The 17,544-nt window shown below is 43.6% G+C and overlaps 1 protein-coding gene across 4 annotated transcripts in view; it reads right to left on the bottom strand.

Moving 5' to 3' along the window:
* The window catches only part of Adamts9 (ADAM metallopeptidase with thrombospondin type 1 motif 9), a 166,882-nt gene that overhangs the window by 143,742 nt on the left and 5,596 nt on the right, over window positions 1-17,544 (bottom strand). For all 4 annotated transcript variants that reach the window (XM_087904481.1, XM_087904483.1, XM_087904482.1 and 1 more), the window contains exon 3: window positions 17,026-17,188. In XM_087904481.1, coding sequence (XP_087760607.1) covers window positions 17,026-17,188 — 163 coding nt within the window. The remainder of the gene's footprint in view (window positions 1-17,025; window positions 17,189-17,544) is intronic.

Below are 17,544 nucleotides of genomic sequence, written 5' to 3'. Positions count from 1 at the left end.
AGGAACTTAGGAATGGGAAAAACTGACCCTCAAGATCCGTAGGGTGGGAGGAGAGAACTGACCTTGGAAATTTGTACTCTGACTCTACCTGTACACCAGAACTCACTAGCCCATTCCTCCCACGTGCAAATGAAAAAGTGAAATAAAAATGAAACCAAATTGCAGGAACCAAGTCACTTCTTCAGAACAAATCAGCACATCCTCCTGGGGGATCCTGCTCAGCCTTGACCCGCTTCACCTTTCTCCTCATGCATTAGAATCTTACCACGGATTTAATTAGTCCAACTAATTTCTAGCACATTGATCATTGTAGAAATAGATTTAAAATGTAGCATTAGAGTCAGGTATGGTGGTGCACTCCTTTAATCCCAGTCTGGGGAGGCAGAGGCAGGAGAATCTCTGTGAGTTGTAGGCCAGCCTGGTCTACATCGTGAGCTCCAGGACAGTCAGGATGACATAGTGAGACCCAATTTCAACAACAACAGCAACAACAACAACAACAAATTAGCATTAAAATGGCACAAAAAATAGATACTGCACCTAATATACCTACCTATTCTCTAGCCTCAAAATAGAATTGTAGTAACAGTTTTAGTTCCTAGCTGAGGGCACACACTGTTAGGATAAAAAAGGAGGCTCACCCACACTGCTCCTCGGTGGTCTTCCAGCATAATAGAACCAAGGGTTGTGTCTTAGGAATTTACAATGTCCCTCGGCTAAAACTTTATTTATTTATTTATTTATTGATTGATATTTATTGAGCTCTACATTTTTCTCTGCTCCCCTCCCTGCCTCTCGCCTCCTCCGCTTCAGTCCTCCCCCAAGGTCCCCATGCTCCCAATTTACTCAGGAGATCTTATCTTTTTCTACTTTCTACTTCCCATGTAGATTAGATCTATGTAAGCCTCTCTTAGTGTCCTCATTGTTGTCTAAGTTCTCTGGGATTGTGGTTTGTAAAACTTTTATAAGAATGGAGTAATTCATGAAATTTTATTCTTGTGGAAAGTAAATGGAGTAAATGGTTAAGTATTGGAGCAATTTCCCCCCTCATACACAACTTCTTATTTATTATTGCTTTTCAGTGACATTTCATTAAGATTTACATACCATTAAATTTCCATGCCTTTAAAATGTATAATCCTCATACTGTCTGGTGTGTGTGTGTGTGTGTGTGTGTGTGTGTGTGTGTGTGTGTGCATGTGCTCTCCCAGGTGCCCATCACCTCATACATGCTATATAAATACTCTGTCTCTGAGTTACACCTTCAGCCCTGCTCAGGAGTTATTGTCTATTCACAGAATAGACTAAGTGAGGGCATGGCACGAGCCATCATTGCCAATGTCTGATTTTAGGACAATCCGACTGTCTCCAGGAGAACTCCCATAACTCTCAGCAGTCACTCCCCATTCTTCCTCTTTCCTGGGCCCTACCAAATAGTAGCCCATGTTTTTACATCTATGGCTTTTCCTCTTCTGCCGTGCCACATGAACGGATTCATACAACACGGAGCATTTGTGTCTCGAGCCTTTCACCTCACTTGATGTTTTCAAGCTGTAGTATATATCTATTCTATTGATTTTTTACTATCAAGTGGCCCCATTAAATTGTATTATTGTGGAAGTGTGGGCATATATATGCTGTGTGACATTGTGGCACTATTCAGGTCCTCCAGTAAGCTCCTTTGCCCACCGAGCCATTTCGTCAGCCACGTTGCCTCCTGAGGTTTGGACAAAACCCCCAGAAAGAAGCTATCTCTTTACATGTCTCTTGTTCTTAAGCAGTCTTGGAAAATTAGTCCCATTTATTTTGTCCGATAGTTTACAAGAAACCTGATCTCATTCAAACCTTACAATAATGTATTGATTCTTTTAAGGATCAAGCCCATGGCTGAGAAGAGATAATATTTAGCAATATGAATCTCACAGAGGCATGTCCACAGATTCTCTGCTGGGTGTGGTGGTGCATACTGTTAATCCTAGTACTTGGGAAGTGGAGGCAGGCAGGTATAGAGTTTGAAGCGAGCTTGGGCTACATGTTTTACAAAATACATACACATACACACATACAAACACACAAAAAAACCACACACACATACACACACAGAGGACTTTGTGTCAGGCAGTGTATTGTTTCCTGTGACTGCACCATCGGCTCTCAAGTTCTGAATGGGAATTACTAAGCCTAAGTTAACACTGGCATTTGCAATCATTTTGGCTTTGATGCTGTCAAAAGGCAAGAACTAATGCTTCTCCCGATCACCAAACCATTGGGGCGCTAGGAACTCACACAGTGAGAGGAGACTGTGTGCGTCAGCCTCTCTTGACCTTGGGCACATCCCTGTCTATCATTCTGGTCTCCCACTTAGAAACCGAGGGAAAGTCGTGTCTGTTTACAGCTTCTTGGAGGGATAATGGGTGTTTATGAACTGCAACATGCTAACTCCTGCCTGGTGTGCAGGAAGGAGTAAATCAATCCCATCATTATTCTCATTTGCTATTTTTAAACCAGTCACAAACTTATAATATGAGTTAGATTTTAAAAGGAACCATTTTAGGTAGAGTGACTAAGTGCACTTAAAAATAATGTTCTGGCTTGGGATAATGATTCCAACAATGTTGTTTGTCCTCATGGGCACGACAGTTGAACAGAGCACACCACGTTTCGTTTCTGACATCCGACTGGACCTTACTGTGGAAGGAGTAGCAGGATAGCCAGAGGTACTGAGGGTGGGCTTCTGTCTCCCAAATGAGCAGAACGTATTCTGCTTCCATTTAAAGGGTATTTGGGAATTAAATAAGCAAGGATTTAGAAGAAACATTTCTTACAAATCAGAAGTTTAACACATCTTCTTGAACACCTATTTTGTCCCTAAGTAAGTTTAAAAGTAGCCAAAAAGCAAGTCTAAAACAGTTCAGCCCTTAAAATCCTAAGACTGTAAACATTTAAGATTGCATTATTATGAAAAAGAAATAGTTTACAGTCAAAAATTTGAGGATATTTGCTCATACTTTGGGAAAAACATTTTAAGTCAATTTTGTTTTACAATGCAAGGAGGTGTTTATCATGCTACTAAAGAATCGGACTTATTTTAGAGAAAAATACACACACACACACACACACACACACACACACACACACACACACACCCTTGTTACTCAGTGGCTACTCACCAAAGTGTTTCTGTCAACGGGGCTGAGCGAAGCCAATCAGAAAGCTAATGGTAACACTGGGAGGTTAATTACTGCTGTGGATTTTCACAAGGCTTATCAAATTTTAACCGAGTGTTCTTAAGGCAGAGTGACCTCGGTCTTGGTGGGCTGAGGAATCACATGGCAAGGACCAAAGGAAGGGCTCAAGAACAAGGCCCATTCCCTTTCAGTTTCACCTGAACGTAACCAAGGGAAGGAAAGCAGGAAGCCATCCTTAATGTTTCCCACTTAGATCCTGGACTTAGGTCTTGGTTCTCACTCATGCTCTAACTCAATAGTAGCTGCCCTTCCTTGGATAATTTCTTGCCTGGAAACCTCGGATTCCTTATCAGTAAACTAAAGATAATACTGGTAAATATGTAAGAGGGGAGTTGCAGATATTAAAGGAGATGATACAGTCAATTGTTTTAGAACAGGGCCAAGCTTACAGGAAAGATTAAATACTCCCATTTAACACTGTAAGAGAATGGATACTGTTATACTGACTGTATAGAAGAGACTCCTCTCTACACATGAGTGCATTAGAATTAGGGACCTTCATATAAACAATTATACAACAGAGAGACTCTTATAAAGACCACGGTGGGAGGGACGTTAGAGAGGAGATATGATCTGAAGGCATGAACAGATCCTGCTTGCAAAGGAATTGGACAAGCACATAAGGACCGGCAGTGAGGGCGGAGCCTGAGCTCTTACTGGTCCTGATGGTTAATCTCTACTGCTATTGTGACTGGGTTTGGAATCAGCAAGGAGACACCAGGGGCAGTTGAGAGGCTGTTTCCAGAGAGGCTTATCTGAAAGGGGAAGGCTTACCCGGAATGTGAGCAACACCACCCCATGCATTGGGGCCAGAGATGGAACAAAAAGGAGGAAGACATGGGGGCACCTGACTTAGTCTCTTTCGTTCCTGACTGAGTGTGCAGTGTGACTGGCTGCCTCATGCACCCACTGCCATGATGGTCTATACCCCTTTAACTAAAGTGAAGGCTTCTCTCTGTAAGTTCTTTCACCAGGTATTTTGAGACAGCAAGGAAAAAAGTGCACCATCCTGGGTCATTGCAACAAACAGTCTCGCGTCTTAACCTTTCTGGTAGCTAAGACCACAACACAAAGCAGACTAGCCTCCGCCATGTTAGTTCTAGTCAAAGCTAAGATCTCCACTATTGGGGCTGTGCTCAGAGATACTTAATGAAGTCTTTGACCAGAGACAAAGAAAGGCGAGAGAGAAAAGTTCTATTGGGATCAGAGGAATTTAAAAAACAAAACAAAAACAAACACCAAGAACAGCAAAGCAATGTGGCAAGGGGTAAAAAGGAAGAAAACAAGCTCCCCCCTCCAAACCCAATGGATGTTTTAATGAAGTACCATGTGCTTCTGGAATGCAGGGGGAAAAGAGTTCAGTGATGGACAGGGGTTACTACACTTGCATAAAGCGCCACTCGGTGTGAGTGGAGACCACATGGTTTAATCATTCCTTAAGGGTCCTCTGCGTGCTAACTTCAAAAACAATAATGGATCCTGAGATACTCTCAGGATCATGTTTCCAAGACCAGTTCTTGTAACAAACTGTAAGTCATGTTTTGAAAAAAATAATAGCAACAAGAACAAAAGTGTTGTGCCACCCACTGCCAAGTGTGCACCCACTGCCGGGTGCAAAGGCAGGGACACAGAGATTTGGAGTGAAAAGACTTATTTTTGACTGCTTGAATCTTGATGAATGATATTTTGTGAGGGTAGTTTATGGATATTAGTCTTATCAGGTATTTCCAGAAACAAATCAATTAGGTTAATTAAGCACGTCAGACAGAAACCACATCTAGAACTTTCTTCACATATAGCAGCATTTTGAAAGCTCTGAGACATCTTTCATGAAAGAAAACAGCGTACATCTATTTAATTACTTTGTGTGTGTGTGTGTGTGTGTGTGTGTGTGTGTGTGTGTGTCTGTGAGATGATGGGAACTTTCCCCATTTAAGAGAAAGGTGGGAACTGAGCACCCCTGGAAAACACAGCAAGACAGAAGAGTGCACACGAGAACTCTCTTCACAAAGAGAGTAGACTGTCCTGGCGCAGCAATGACAGCTCTGGGCGAGGATGCTACTGGCTGCTCTGTGTGGGTTTTCTCTGTGTGAGTTCCTATCCTAGGCACTTTTACAGAGACGAACTTCATTGTTCCTCATGGAGACCGCTTTTGGCGGTCTATTAACTATTAACTCCAGGTCATAGACAGAAAACCAAAGGATGCGTGACGTAACTTGAAAAGGTATATCCAGAACATCTATCTGAAAAACATAGAAAAGTTACTTGACAGTACAGGCACAGGTAAGAAATTCCTGCAAAGGGTTCTAAGAGCCCGGGAACTAACCCCAAGAGCTGACAAATGCAACCACATGAAATTAAAAAGTTTCTGCACAAGGAGAGCGCAGAGTGAAGAGACAGTCAACAGAATGGGAAGAAAGCTTTGTTGGTCATATTTCAGGCGGGGATAACACCCAGAATTACACACACATGGTGATGGTGGGGAACAGAGAGAGAGAGAAAGGGAGAGAAAGTGGGGAGAGAAAAAGAGAGAGACAGGAGTGAGTGTGGGTATATGGCATGTGGCATGAAACAGGGAAGGGGCCAAAAGAGACCTGCGCTGGTTTAAGTGAGCCATGTCCACCATTCTCCATAGGCTCAGGTATTTGAACACTCGGTACCCAGTTTGTGTACATGTGCCCACGCACACCCATACACCCACGCACACATATGCATACATATGCACACACATGTATGCATGCACATACATACACACAAATATTTTTAAAAGAAATTGATCTTAATAATAGAGTCTACTTAATATACCTTATCCAGAGTATTACCAGTTCAACCTGCAGCCTTAGCCATGTCCAAGACCTGTTGGAGACCACAGAGGATGGAGCCTTCTAGGTAGTTTACAAAGTAAATGCAGGAGGCAGTGGGATTCGGGAGTTCAGATGTGCATGCAGGTCAGCAGTCAAAGGGACTTACATTCAAATGCCGGCTTCTCCACATTCGTCCTGTGTGACCTTGCACCCACACCATTTTCTCCTTACCTACAAAATGTGAACACCTACCAGCTACTCTGTTCTGGGGTGGCAGGCAGGCTTAAGCTGCTTAAGATACACTGGGTATTGAAACAGGGTCTGTACATGACAAGAGGTGATAGCTGTGGTGGCTTCCCAGAGTAACTGTATTAAGGCTGCAAGAGCCAGGTGGCTCCTGAGCTTGCCTGCTGTTTTAACACTTCAGTGCAGCCCGTGGGTGGCCTTGCACATGGCAGGAACAAGGTTTCCTTCCAGAGCTGAGATTAAAGAGCCCGTGGGACTGGAGCTCTTTAAAGACTGGGACCAAGTCCCAGAGAGCATTCCTTCTGAAGGAGAATGATATGGGAGCCTCCTGGGGCTGTGGATGCCTCTGTCTATCAGGGCTTGTAACAGTAACTTCTTCCCACCCCAGGGTGCCTGCTCCCCTGGGCAGGGAAGGGAGGAGTCGGTAGGTTTCTGTAGTTTGATGTCAATCAGACCTCTATAATTATAGGCTGGCTACCTTTCCCAGTATTCTGGCCTGGTTCTAAAAAGTTCTGCTTTTCTTTTCTTTTTTTTTTTTTTTTACTATTCGTGTGTGTGTGTGTGTGTGTGTGTGTGAAGCTATCATGTACATATATTTTTATATGCGTTGAGGCCAGAGGTCAACATCCAGTTTCTTCTCTGTCTCATTTTCTCACTTAACCTGGAGCTCACTAATTTGTCTCCACTTCTGATGCCCCAGGGGTTACAGACACAGGCTACTGAGTCTGGTGTTTTGGTGTGAGTACTGGGCATCTGAGCTCACTGAAGCATTTATTGTGGGCAAGCACTCACTAACCAAGCCATCTTCCCAACACCCGGCACCTCTTGTGTTACTCTTAAGCTGTGTTTTGTATCCGTTCAGCTCCTGCAGGGACAATCTAATCTCTTAAAGGAACTAAAGGACGAGAACTTTCTCTTCTGCAGGTTTAAGGCAGCTTCTTGAACAACCCCACAAGTTCATTCTTAATTGTCCTCACACTTAGATCCAAACTTCGTTTTGCTCCTGCTTTGAAACATCCCCTTTCTGGGCACCATCCACAAGCAGCTTTCCCTTGAGCCATATCCCAGAAAAAATAACTGAGGCCTGTGTTGTGGGCCTAAGCTGCCATTCATCCTAGCTCAGGGCTTTGATCCTCTCAGCACAGAGAAAAGGAGTCGAACAGAAGCTCATTATGTTAGATAAGAGTGGACAGGGACAAACAAATGAAGTCCTTAGCTTCAAGTGGGTAAAACCCAAGGTTCTTTCTTGGCTATTGTCGGTCTCAGAGACAGCATTATAAATAGTATGGACTTTGACACCATTTGAAATTGGTTAGTTTGGCAGTACTGAGGTGGAGGGATCTTCGGGGTCCTTAGGTCACTCAACAGGAATTACTATGTGTAGAAAAGAACTCAAAGATTTGGAATGGGTTTATTTGCAATATAAAAGAAAACCAGTGTTCATCAACTATATAATGGATGAACATTATATCCGTACAATGGAATAGTACTCTATAGGATAAAGGCTGACTGACTGGTAAAGGCAGCAGTGTAGATGGATCTCCGATGCAATGAGCCTGCTGACCCTGTTTATATAATATTTTGGAAAAGTGACACTAATATTATGACACGATAATGTCTGCCCAGATTCACAGAACCATGGGCTAAGAAGATGAATCTTAGAGCACGTAAGTTGTGCCCTAATATAAAATGGAAATATGGACACTAGGAAACTAGAGGGAAAGAAAAAGTTCTTCAACATTCAGAGCAGAAAAATTCTAAGGCCGTATCAAAATCAGCTTGAACCCTTTTCAGACACAAACTGCAATTTCAAATGCTCTGTTCTAATACCACACAAGAGCAGGTAGTCAACAAAAAAAAAAAAGGAAGATTCACCCCAACACAGCCTTAATCTCAGTCTGCTCTCTGGGTAAAATTTACCAGTCCCAGTACACACAAGACTCAGACTTTCCTACCTCGCCCTCTCTGCAGTACTTCCTGTTTATTAAGGATTTGCATTTTCATAGCATACTCATGCAGACATCTGGTCCAAACATAAAAAAGACACATGAAAAAAATTCATCCACAAATGATTCACCAAGGAATGACTACAATATCAACTCCATAACAGTCTAATTTTCATAAAAAAAAACTCAGTGGAGACAAAGCTGTGAATTTTAAATCTCCGTGTTATGATAAATAGCCTTTCCTTAGGCCAATGATCTTATTCCCTATTATAAAGAGACCCAAGAGACTCTACAATGTCTGATTTGAAAATAACCCATTCTGGTAAAGGCTGGAGGAAGGATTCTCATGTTAACTCCCAAGAGCTCTGTCCCTGTCAGCAGACAGCCCTCTGCTAATTCTCAGGTCCGCCTGTAGAAGATGGGCATCCATTCCCATTTCAGGTGGCCTCCAGGAGTATGACAACATTAGCAAGCAGCTGCATTACCTGCTCCCTTATTAGCGACAGAAAGCAATTTCTGAAGTATGGCAGGAACTCCAAAGATCCTGCTGGGCAAGACACAGGAAATACCTGAGACCAGCAGCCATGAGGGAAGTACACAACCCCCTGGCTCTTTCTGGGTTCAGAAACTCAAGCGCTCTAAGAAGGGGACAGGAGAGTCCTTTGCACATCGGTGAGAAAAGCCATGTCCTCAGGTCCAAATCTATTGGCGACTTTACATTTCCACCCTCAAACTAACTCCTCTGGGAAATCACAGGTAAGGAAGTATCCTGAATGGGAAAGGAGACAGCGAGAAGAAATACTGAGGATTGAGAAGGTTTCCGTTGGTTAGAAAACGCCGGCAAGGGACAGCGTAATAAAGCACAGAAACAGCCCAATTCTAGCGAGACGGCTCAGTAGATTAAGGTCTCACCATGCAGATGTGAGAACACAGTTCAGACTCCTAACACCCATGGAGACGTGGAATGGGAGTAAACCCATCATGTGGGAGGCAAGATCCCCAGGGCAAGCTTGTTAGCTAGATTAGATATAGTTAATGAGCTCCATGTCAAGCAAGCAATCTTCCCTCCATAGATGAAGTGGAGAGCGATTGAGGAAGACACCTGAACAGACTTCTAGCTTCTAAACCCAAGAGCACATACGTACATCCATACCTGACAAATGTGAGTCCACATACTTGTGAACACACATACTTACATACATGTGTGCTGCACACAGACAAGCAACAACAAAACGCCCAACCACGCTGCCTTTTGTATTTCACCAAACCCCTCCATTTTGGAGAGGCCATCAGAGGCTCTGGGTGGTACCTGCTCTGTGGTTGAGGGCTACCTCCATTTGTGCTGTACAAATTAGTATAGCAGCAAAGCGATCAGGATGAGACACAGACTAGAATAAGTGGGTAGGGAAAAAATTGGCCAGGTAGAAGAAATCTAGACCTACGCGAGAGTTGTAACGTCGTCAACAGCGACACCCCGAAGGCTATTGAAGATGCGGCAACCGCTCACAATGTGCAGACTGTGTTGAGATCACAATCTAACCAAACAGAAAGGAACTGGGAGACCACTAGGAACCGCTTTAATGTAGGTGCTGTTCAGGTGTGGGTGCTCACCACAGTAAATGTATTTCAGTTACGTAGAGAAATAGCCTTCGTTTTCCATATTGGGATATTTAGAGGTGGAAAGTCGGGTATCTTGAGTGTGCCTTAAAACACCCCAGCAAAAAGGAAACAGAAAGTAAATTCAAGCAAACAGGAAGTAAATGTGAAAATTCTTGATCTTTATTCAATGTAGATGGTGTGTTCATGGTGGTCACTCTGCTGTCACCTTTATTTAGGTACACAAATAAGTTCATAATAAAGTGAATTTTTTTTTAAGAAAAAAAAAGGAGCCAGATGTGGTGGGGACATACCTACATTCTTAGACTTTGGGGTCTAAGAGTAAAAGGTCAAATTGAAGACCAGTCTGGGGTAACTAATGATACTGTGAGAATAAATAAAAGAAGAAATCATTCATTCCTACATCCAAAGTGATCATTCATTCCTACATCCAAAGTCCCTCATTGTACTACTGTCCAGTGACTTACCTGTGATCTTCACAATGATCCGAGGGTGCCCGTGCATTAGAAGTTGCCTGTTCTTATTTCACAGGATGAGAAATGGAGAGGAAAGAGGGCTCCAGAAAAGTGTACTAAGGAGAGTCTGGTTGATTTCAGCCCAAGACACCGATTAGCACACCACGGACCACTATTACGCCAGACACTGGCTAGCCCCTCTGGGTTGTTCATAGAAAGCCCCCCTGGGGGGATCCTGAGGGCTGCCCTTCACTGCTTTGGGGCCCAGTTCACAGGGCTGCTAATCTAATCAGTGGATTGATGCTAAATTGTTACTGAGATCCCAGAAGTTAATCTGTAACAAGCAAGACACTCCAACTGGGGTGTGCTGGAGTCACAAAGCTGCTGGGTGTCATTAGAGTCCTGGTGAGAAGTTGGAGCAAAGATTTCCCTATATCAAACCAGACTCCAGGCAGGCAAGTCTACAATCTGTCCAAGAACCGTAATTCCTATGAATATGGTTGGCTCCACAAAGGAGCAGTCTTCTAACTAGACCAGACCTCAGGCGTAGGAAAAATGCTAGGCTTAGGAGTGTTGTGACCTTGGCTAGCTCTTCTTTATCAGCTCCTGTGTTTCAGTTTTTTCACTAACAAACAGAAGTTGTTTGAAAACTTAAAACACATAATTGACAGGAGTAGCTCACAAGGCCCTACCCCTGCCTGGGGGTTTGTACTCCATTAATGGTTTGTAGGTTACTTCAGTGGTAGACCCACTGATAAGGCGCACAGTCTCCTGCAAACCACCCTTCATTCACTCTTTGTAAGCAATCCTACTAAAACAAGCTGGTTCATTACAAAACAGAGTTAGGGGGCACGGAAGTAGAAGAGGGACTAGTTGGGAAAGGGAAAGGGAGCAGCAGGAGAGTGGGGGACAACAGACGGCAAGGGGGGCATGAAAATCACTGTCATAACAATACCTACTATGTATAATAAATACAGAGCAATAAAAATGAAAGGCAAAAGAAACCTCATAGAATCCGTGTAAAGGCTTGGAACCATATAGGATGCATGGCCAACATAAGGCATAGGAAACTCGCTTGAAAACTGGATGTTAATCCAAACCAAAGAAGAAGCTCTGCACATTTAAGTCAGAAAGGATTTGTTAGCTGGGTATGACGACACCGCCTATAATCTTAGTCCTGAGAGGCTGAGGGAGGGGGAGCAGAGGCTCAAGGAAAGGGGAGGCTATACAGGAACAACTTTCCTCACCAAAGTGGGGGCTAGGGGTAGAATTTTCTAGAAAGCAGCTTCTATTTGTGTTTTCAGGCAAGTCTGGCTTGACTGAACATAGAACAATTGGAGCTGTAGAACTTCTCTGAGCTGTGCTTTTGCTCAATTGTTAAATAGGGATAATATGCCCTCCTCATGACGTGAGGAACATATTGATAGGCTAATATGAAGTACATGACAGAGCGATCCATCATTCCCACGAGAGTCAAATGCACGACCTGAACTGTCTTGACTGGCCAGCCTTTAAGCCTGCACTCTTGAAGGTCCAACCAAGTGCGTAGAATACAAACTCACTAGTACCCAGTGGTCAGTTCGAGAGACAGCTGACCTGAGCTGAGAGACAGGCTCAACTCTGACCAGCTGTGTATATCACAGAGACGTAAACACAAAGTGGGACTTTCATCTGTCTCATTGTGACAAGCCCACTTAAAAGCTGCTGGCCAACCTCTAGTCCTAAGGGATTACAATGAGGTGGGTCCAATTCTTTGAAAGTGTGACACAATGTTGCTATCTACCAAGTTCATGCTTAAGAACCATGCAGTTTAACTATACACACACACACACACACACACACACACACACACACACACGTGCTCATAACATTTTAGGTAAACTCTTTATTTTGAGCAATGCACCCTCAGGCTCACGTGGCCAGTGGACTGTAGGTTGGACATACTTGGTAAATCTTGTGGAAAACACTACAGAGTAATACCGAAAGAATAAAACAAACAAACAAACAAACAAGTCAACTTAAAAATCAAAGATTGCCTAAGTTCTTTATAACTTGAGGTTAACTTCTAGCCTTCACATGCATTTGCACAGACATGCACACACCTCAAACACACACACACACACACACACACACACACACACACACATGGGGGCGGGGGTGCGCATAAGACCTGTGCTTTTATCTGGAAGCAGACAGTGGAAAGGACAGACAATGGCAATGTCCTTCCTGAGGCTCCCAGTCTGCCCCCCTCTGGGGGCCCTGGGATGAAGGGCAAGTGGACAGAGATCCCGGGAAATCTGCTCCTGCCCTCACACAGGCACACCACAGGAAGACAGCACCCCACTACTCTCCATTTTGAATCCTAACGACTTGAAAGCAGAACGAAAGAGACATCCAAGCAGTCAATGTACATCTAACTGACCTCCAAACAAAGTTGAGCCAGAAAGGGCAGATGCTGGGCCAAGAGAAGCTTTCCATCAACAGAATTCTACACTAGGGAAGAGAAAATAAGCAGACAGGAAGTGTTCTCCGCCCCACCATGGTGGGCACAATGGCTTTGGGCAAAGCTCATAATCGATTTACAATGTGTTTACTACAAAGCTCCAAGTGATTACATCTGGGTTTGGTGTATCCAGTTTCCCTTCTCCCACCACGATGCTATCTTCCCCATTTTCATGACCTTTCTTTGCTTTTCCTTTTCATCTTCCAGCCTGTGAATGCTGACTATCTGCTAAATCCGGGACCTCCGTAATTTCATGCTCAGTTCTGAACACACCTTGGCAAGGTCACGTTATTTTTACTTGATAGTCTATAATGTGACTCAGGTCACATGCAATAGAATTGGGATGGTTTCTAGTTTTCTCATCATGACATAGACAAGTGGCTCAATAAGTACTTGATGGCTCAGTGGGGAAAAAATTGCATACAAAGCCACTTTTTCCTTTGTAAGCCCATGGTTTCCAGCACATTAGACTCCTCCATGCAGTGTTTGAATACATTATCTCAGACTCTTTCTGAAAATGAGACCTACATCAAGAATCAGAAATGAACAAGGCTCACACCCCATCTGTATGCAGCAGTGCCACAGCCGGAGTAGCCTGCCCCACTGGGAATCCCACAACCCAGTAACCAAAATGTGACATGTACTCTGTGTGGGGCTCCAGAGGCCACTCTCAGACTTGGACAAGGAAAAGTTCCGACAGGTGTCGAATACGTGGTGTATTCCTGATGACAAGCGACTAACTCTATGCCCTGCTCTCCAGTTTCCTCCTCCATCTACAACTAGAGTGTTACTAAACATAACTACTGAAGATTCTTCCAGTCCATATATTGTACCGCCCTTCTAGAAAAGACCGGCAAGAATTACCACAAGAAAGTGAAGTCCTTAAGGTACAAGTCACATGTGCCAGAGAGTGACTAATGCCTTAAATTCAGCTTCAGCAGTGACACTCAATTTACCTGAATGTCCCAATTGCTTGGACACTTATTAAAACTGTGGCTAGGACTCCACTCCATTTGCCTGAGAGACATGGGTTGGTTGGCTTCTATGTTTTAAGAGAATCTGCATTCCTGTGTGAGAATTCCAGAAGGGAGGTGACCAATCACTGTTCACAATTAAGAGAAATCACTGTAGCTGAATGGACAGGCATTATTAGACATCTCTTTTCCTCTCTCCCACTGCATGCTACGTTTACTCCCCGGCAAAGGCTACCTGTATCTGCAGGTCAGTGCCTGTAAGGGTGCTAGTGAATTGTGCCACATTCCAAAACCTTTTCCTGTTATGAGGCTCCTGCATCTGAATTCAAAGAGACACAGGAGCAACTGGAACAGAAAACCAGAGAGGCAGGGTCCACCAGTTACCTTTGGCAGAGCCAATCAAAACTGCCGGGCTTCCTGGGGGTGGTGACACACACCCTAAATCCCAGTGCTCTGTGGACAGAGATAGGTGGATCTCAGTGAGTTCAAGGCCAGCCAGGTCTATATAAGTGAGTCCAAGTTAGTCCAGGCTATGTAGATGCCCTTGTCTCAAAACAAACGATCTAAAACTGCCAGACTCCTGACTCATCACGGAGGGTGAAGGGAGTGTGCTCCACAGATTGGTCACTGGCAAGTAAATATCAGAAAACAAACAAACAAATAATCAAACACTTGGTCTGAGGCTGTACCCTCAGACTTCAATATCAACAATGACTAGAGCCCAAGGGAGCTTTTCTGGAAAGATGAATCACCTCCCATTGATCAACCTCAATTTCATATATTTAAACTTTTTTCTTTGTGCTTTTTCTTTATTTTTAACAAGATCTGAAAATGTATCCTCTAGTCCAGAAAAATCAAAAGTCTTTAACTTGTGTTGTATAATTCATTTGAAAAAAAAAAACCTTGAATATTTTCTTGAATGATAGTGTTGACTCTCTCTACCCTATTTCCCTTCCCCACATGCATTCCTACAGAATTAAGATGATGTGGGTTCCCTTCTGTATGCTGTGAACACGTTTTATTACCGTTGGATAATAAAGAAGCTGCTTTGGCCTATGACAAGGCCTATGACAAGGCCTATGACCAGGCTGAGGAGATATAGAGAGACAGTAGGTGGAGTCAGGGAGATGCCATGCAGCTGCCAATGAAGACAGACACCAGATCTTAACCAGTAAGCCATAGCCTCATGCTGATACATGGATTAATAGTCACGGGTTAATTTAAGATTTAAAAGCTAGTTAATAAGAAGCCTGACCCAATGGGCCAAGCAGTATTGTAATTAATATAGTTTCTGTGTGATTATTCGGGTCTGGGTTGCCGGGAACGAATGAGCAGTCTCTGTCTACATTAAAATGGGTGATAGAAGAGGAAAACACTTGTAAGGCTTTCCTTTGGACTGTCAGTGAGGCCTCGAGCAGGTCACTTTATCTGTGTGAGTATGTTTCCTTACCAGATAAGAGGCAAAGAGAGGGAGTCTTGCCTTGCTAAGTCTGAAGTAGAGATGAAGGGGAAGAGGGAAGGGCCTGAGCTTTTGGTGACTATCTAGAAAAAGTCAGGATGTCTCTAACTGCATTTCAAAAAGCTATTCTGTAGCCACTTTAGGGAGAAGAACATCAGAATATATAGGTTAGTGCTCAGTGCATTAAACACAAGTACCATGTCCCCGGGGTCTTTTTAACACATTAACTAGACAGAAGGGCGGGATCGTGTATTTCCCTTCTATCCAGTGTATCCCATGTTTAAAATATATACTTGCGATTGCATATTTGAGAAATAAAAAAAAACAGACTTAGGATAGTTAAAAAAATAAAACTAGGACAAATGTCCTAATTATGAAGCTAGCTGGCAGCTGGCAGGCTTGCCACTACTCCAATTCCTGGGACTATTGTTTCTGAGGACAACTACCCAATGCCAACTTTTGGACTTTTCTTTTTTTCCTTTGCGGACAAAGTCTCAATATATAGACCAGGCTGACCCGGAAGTCACAAAGTAGCCCAAGCTAGTCTTGAACTTGCGATCCTCCACATATGGCTTCTTCATTCCTTCAGAGAGACCAGGTAACAGTGACTCCAGTTATAGCCCACCTTGCTCTCAAGGGGAGAACACAAGAATGAAGCGATGAGCCGAAAGACCTATAATTCTATCTTCTTGCTGTTGGCTATTCAGATTATAAGTAGTTACCTTTATCTTTATTCCCTTTAGAAATAATACCTCTAGCAGAGATGAAGACACGAGACACCATCACGGTGAGAAATCCTGATACAGATAGAAGATGATGCTGACAACTCCTCAGGGGAGCATTTAAAGAAACTTCTGCTTTAGTCTTGTAAAAGATACCAGAAAACTCTGAATAACTACTTACTTTGTTGATACAGGTATGAAGAAAGAGTTCTATAGGCAAGAAATCAATGAAATTTTAAAAACATTTTAACAATCATCTTAGCACATAAGAACAACCTTAAGGATGCTACTCAGTGGTAAGCTCAACAGGTGAACAACAGCCAGGCCTAGAGGTCGGTAAGGGATGCTGCAACACTGCAGACTGAAGGCCACAGACAGCATCAATTTCCTCAGGTGCCCAGGAAAATGCATCTCTAGGGACGGACCATATATCAGCCAAACACCAGTGACAATCTGCCCTGAATGCAGTGAAACCCAGCAGCGGGCCTACCGTGTATGGATGGGACTGAAACCTAAAAGGAAGCTCACAGATCCATTTCTGGGTTTCCGAAGCATTAGCCAGATCAATAAACACACAACAGGCTTTGTGAATTCCATTATAGGATAAGCAAAGCAGAACAAAATAAAATCCAAAACACTGTGCAGCATACATATGTTACAAATGTGACACAAATCAAAAGCGAAACCAAATGAAAAGAAGACATCAAGAAAGCGCGCAAACGACTGCTCACTGCAGTAACAGGTTCAGACCCCAGCTTTGTCTGAAGTACCAACAACTTCAACAGAAGAGGCGTCTTCGCCCACAGATGGACTGGAGTCATTGCTTTCTGATTTCAAATCCTGACTCTACAGTCTTAGCCATGTAGCCTTGGAAAAGTCACTAAATCTCTCTGTAGTTTCCATCTATACAAGGGGCTATACCTACCTTACCAGAGGATTGAATAAACCCTATTGTATACGGCGGTGTTCTGCAAAAAAGCGGCTGCGTTCTTGCAGTGTGGCCGTGAACCCATGTCAACACAGCGTCTGTATTTAATCGAGAAGCAAATACCTGAGGTGTCACAGGCACGCCTTCCTGTTGAGGACTCCCTCTGAGGAGCACTGCGCCTGTAGATAATGTGGGGTTTGTTCTGTTCCTCTTCATCCTCTTGCTCGTCCACAGACAGCAGTGGTTCAATAAAATAATCTCCATCGTGGGATCGGAACGTACCCATCTGTGGAGAGATGAGAGGTTGATTCAACAAACTCAGTCAATGGGAGGGGCAAAAACACAAAGCACAAAGGAGCCAATCCCAGGTAGGAGCTGGAGTAGTTTGTCCGGCCCCTCCCTGAGAGGACCAAGGCAGCCTGGGGCAGCTGTGTCTTTCTTCACTCTCTACCACACTGAAAGCTAATTCTTGACTTGATTGCAGCATGCTATGCCTGTTTTCCAAGTCTAGCTTTTCCTTGGTACCTAAGTCCCGAATCTCTTATTCTTCCTCCAGGAGGCTCAATGAGAGGGTTAAATGCTCAGGTTGCCTGGAAATTCACAAACACCAAAGCATAACGGAGGGACAAGCTGGTTAGCCAA

Source organism: Myodes glareolus, chromosome 3, assembly GCF_982192425.1.
Source record: "Myodes glareolus chromosome 3, mMyoGla1.1, whole genome shotgun sequence".
Taxonomy (NCBI): Eukaryota; Metazoa; Chordata; class Mammalia; order Rodentia; family Cricetidae; genus Myodes; species Myodes glareolus.
The sequence above is the reverse complement of the archived record's forward strand: the minus strand, read 5'-3'. Positions and strand labels throughout refer to the sequence as shown.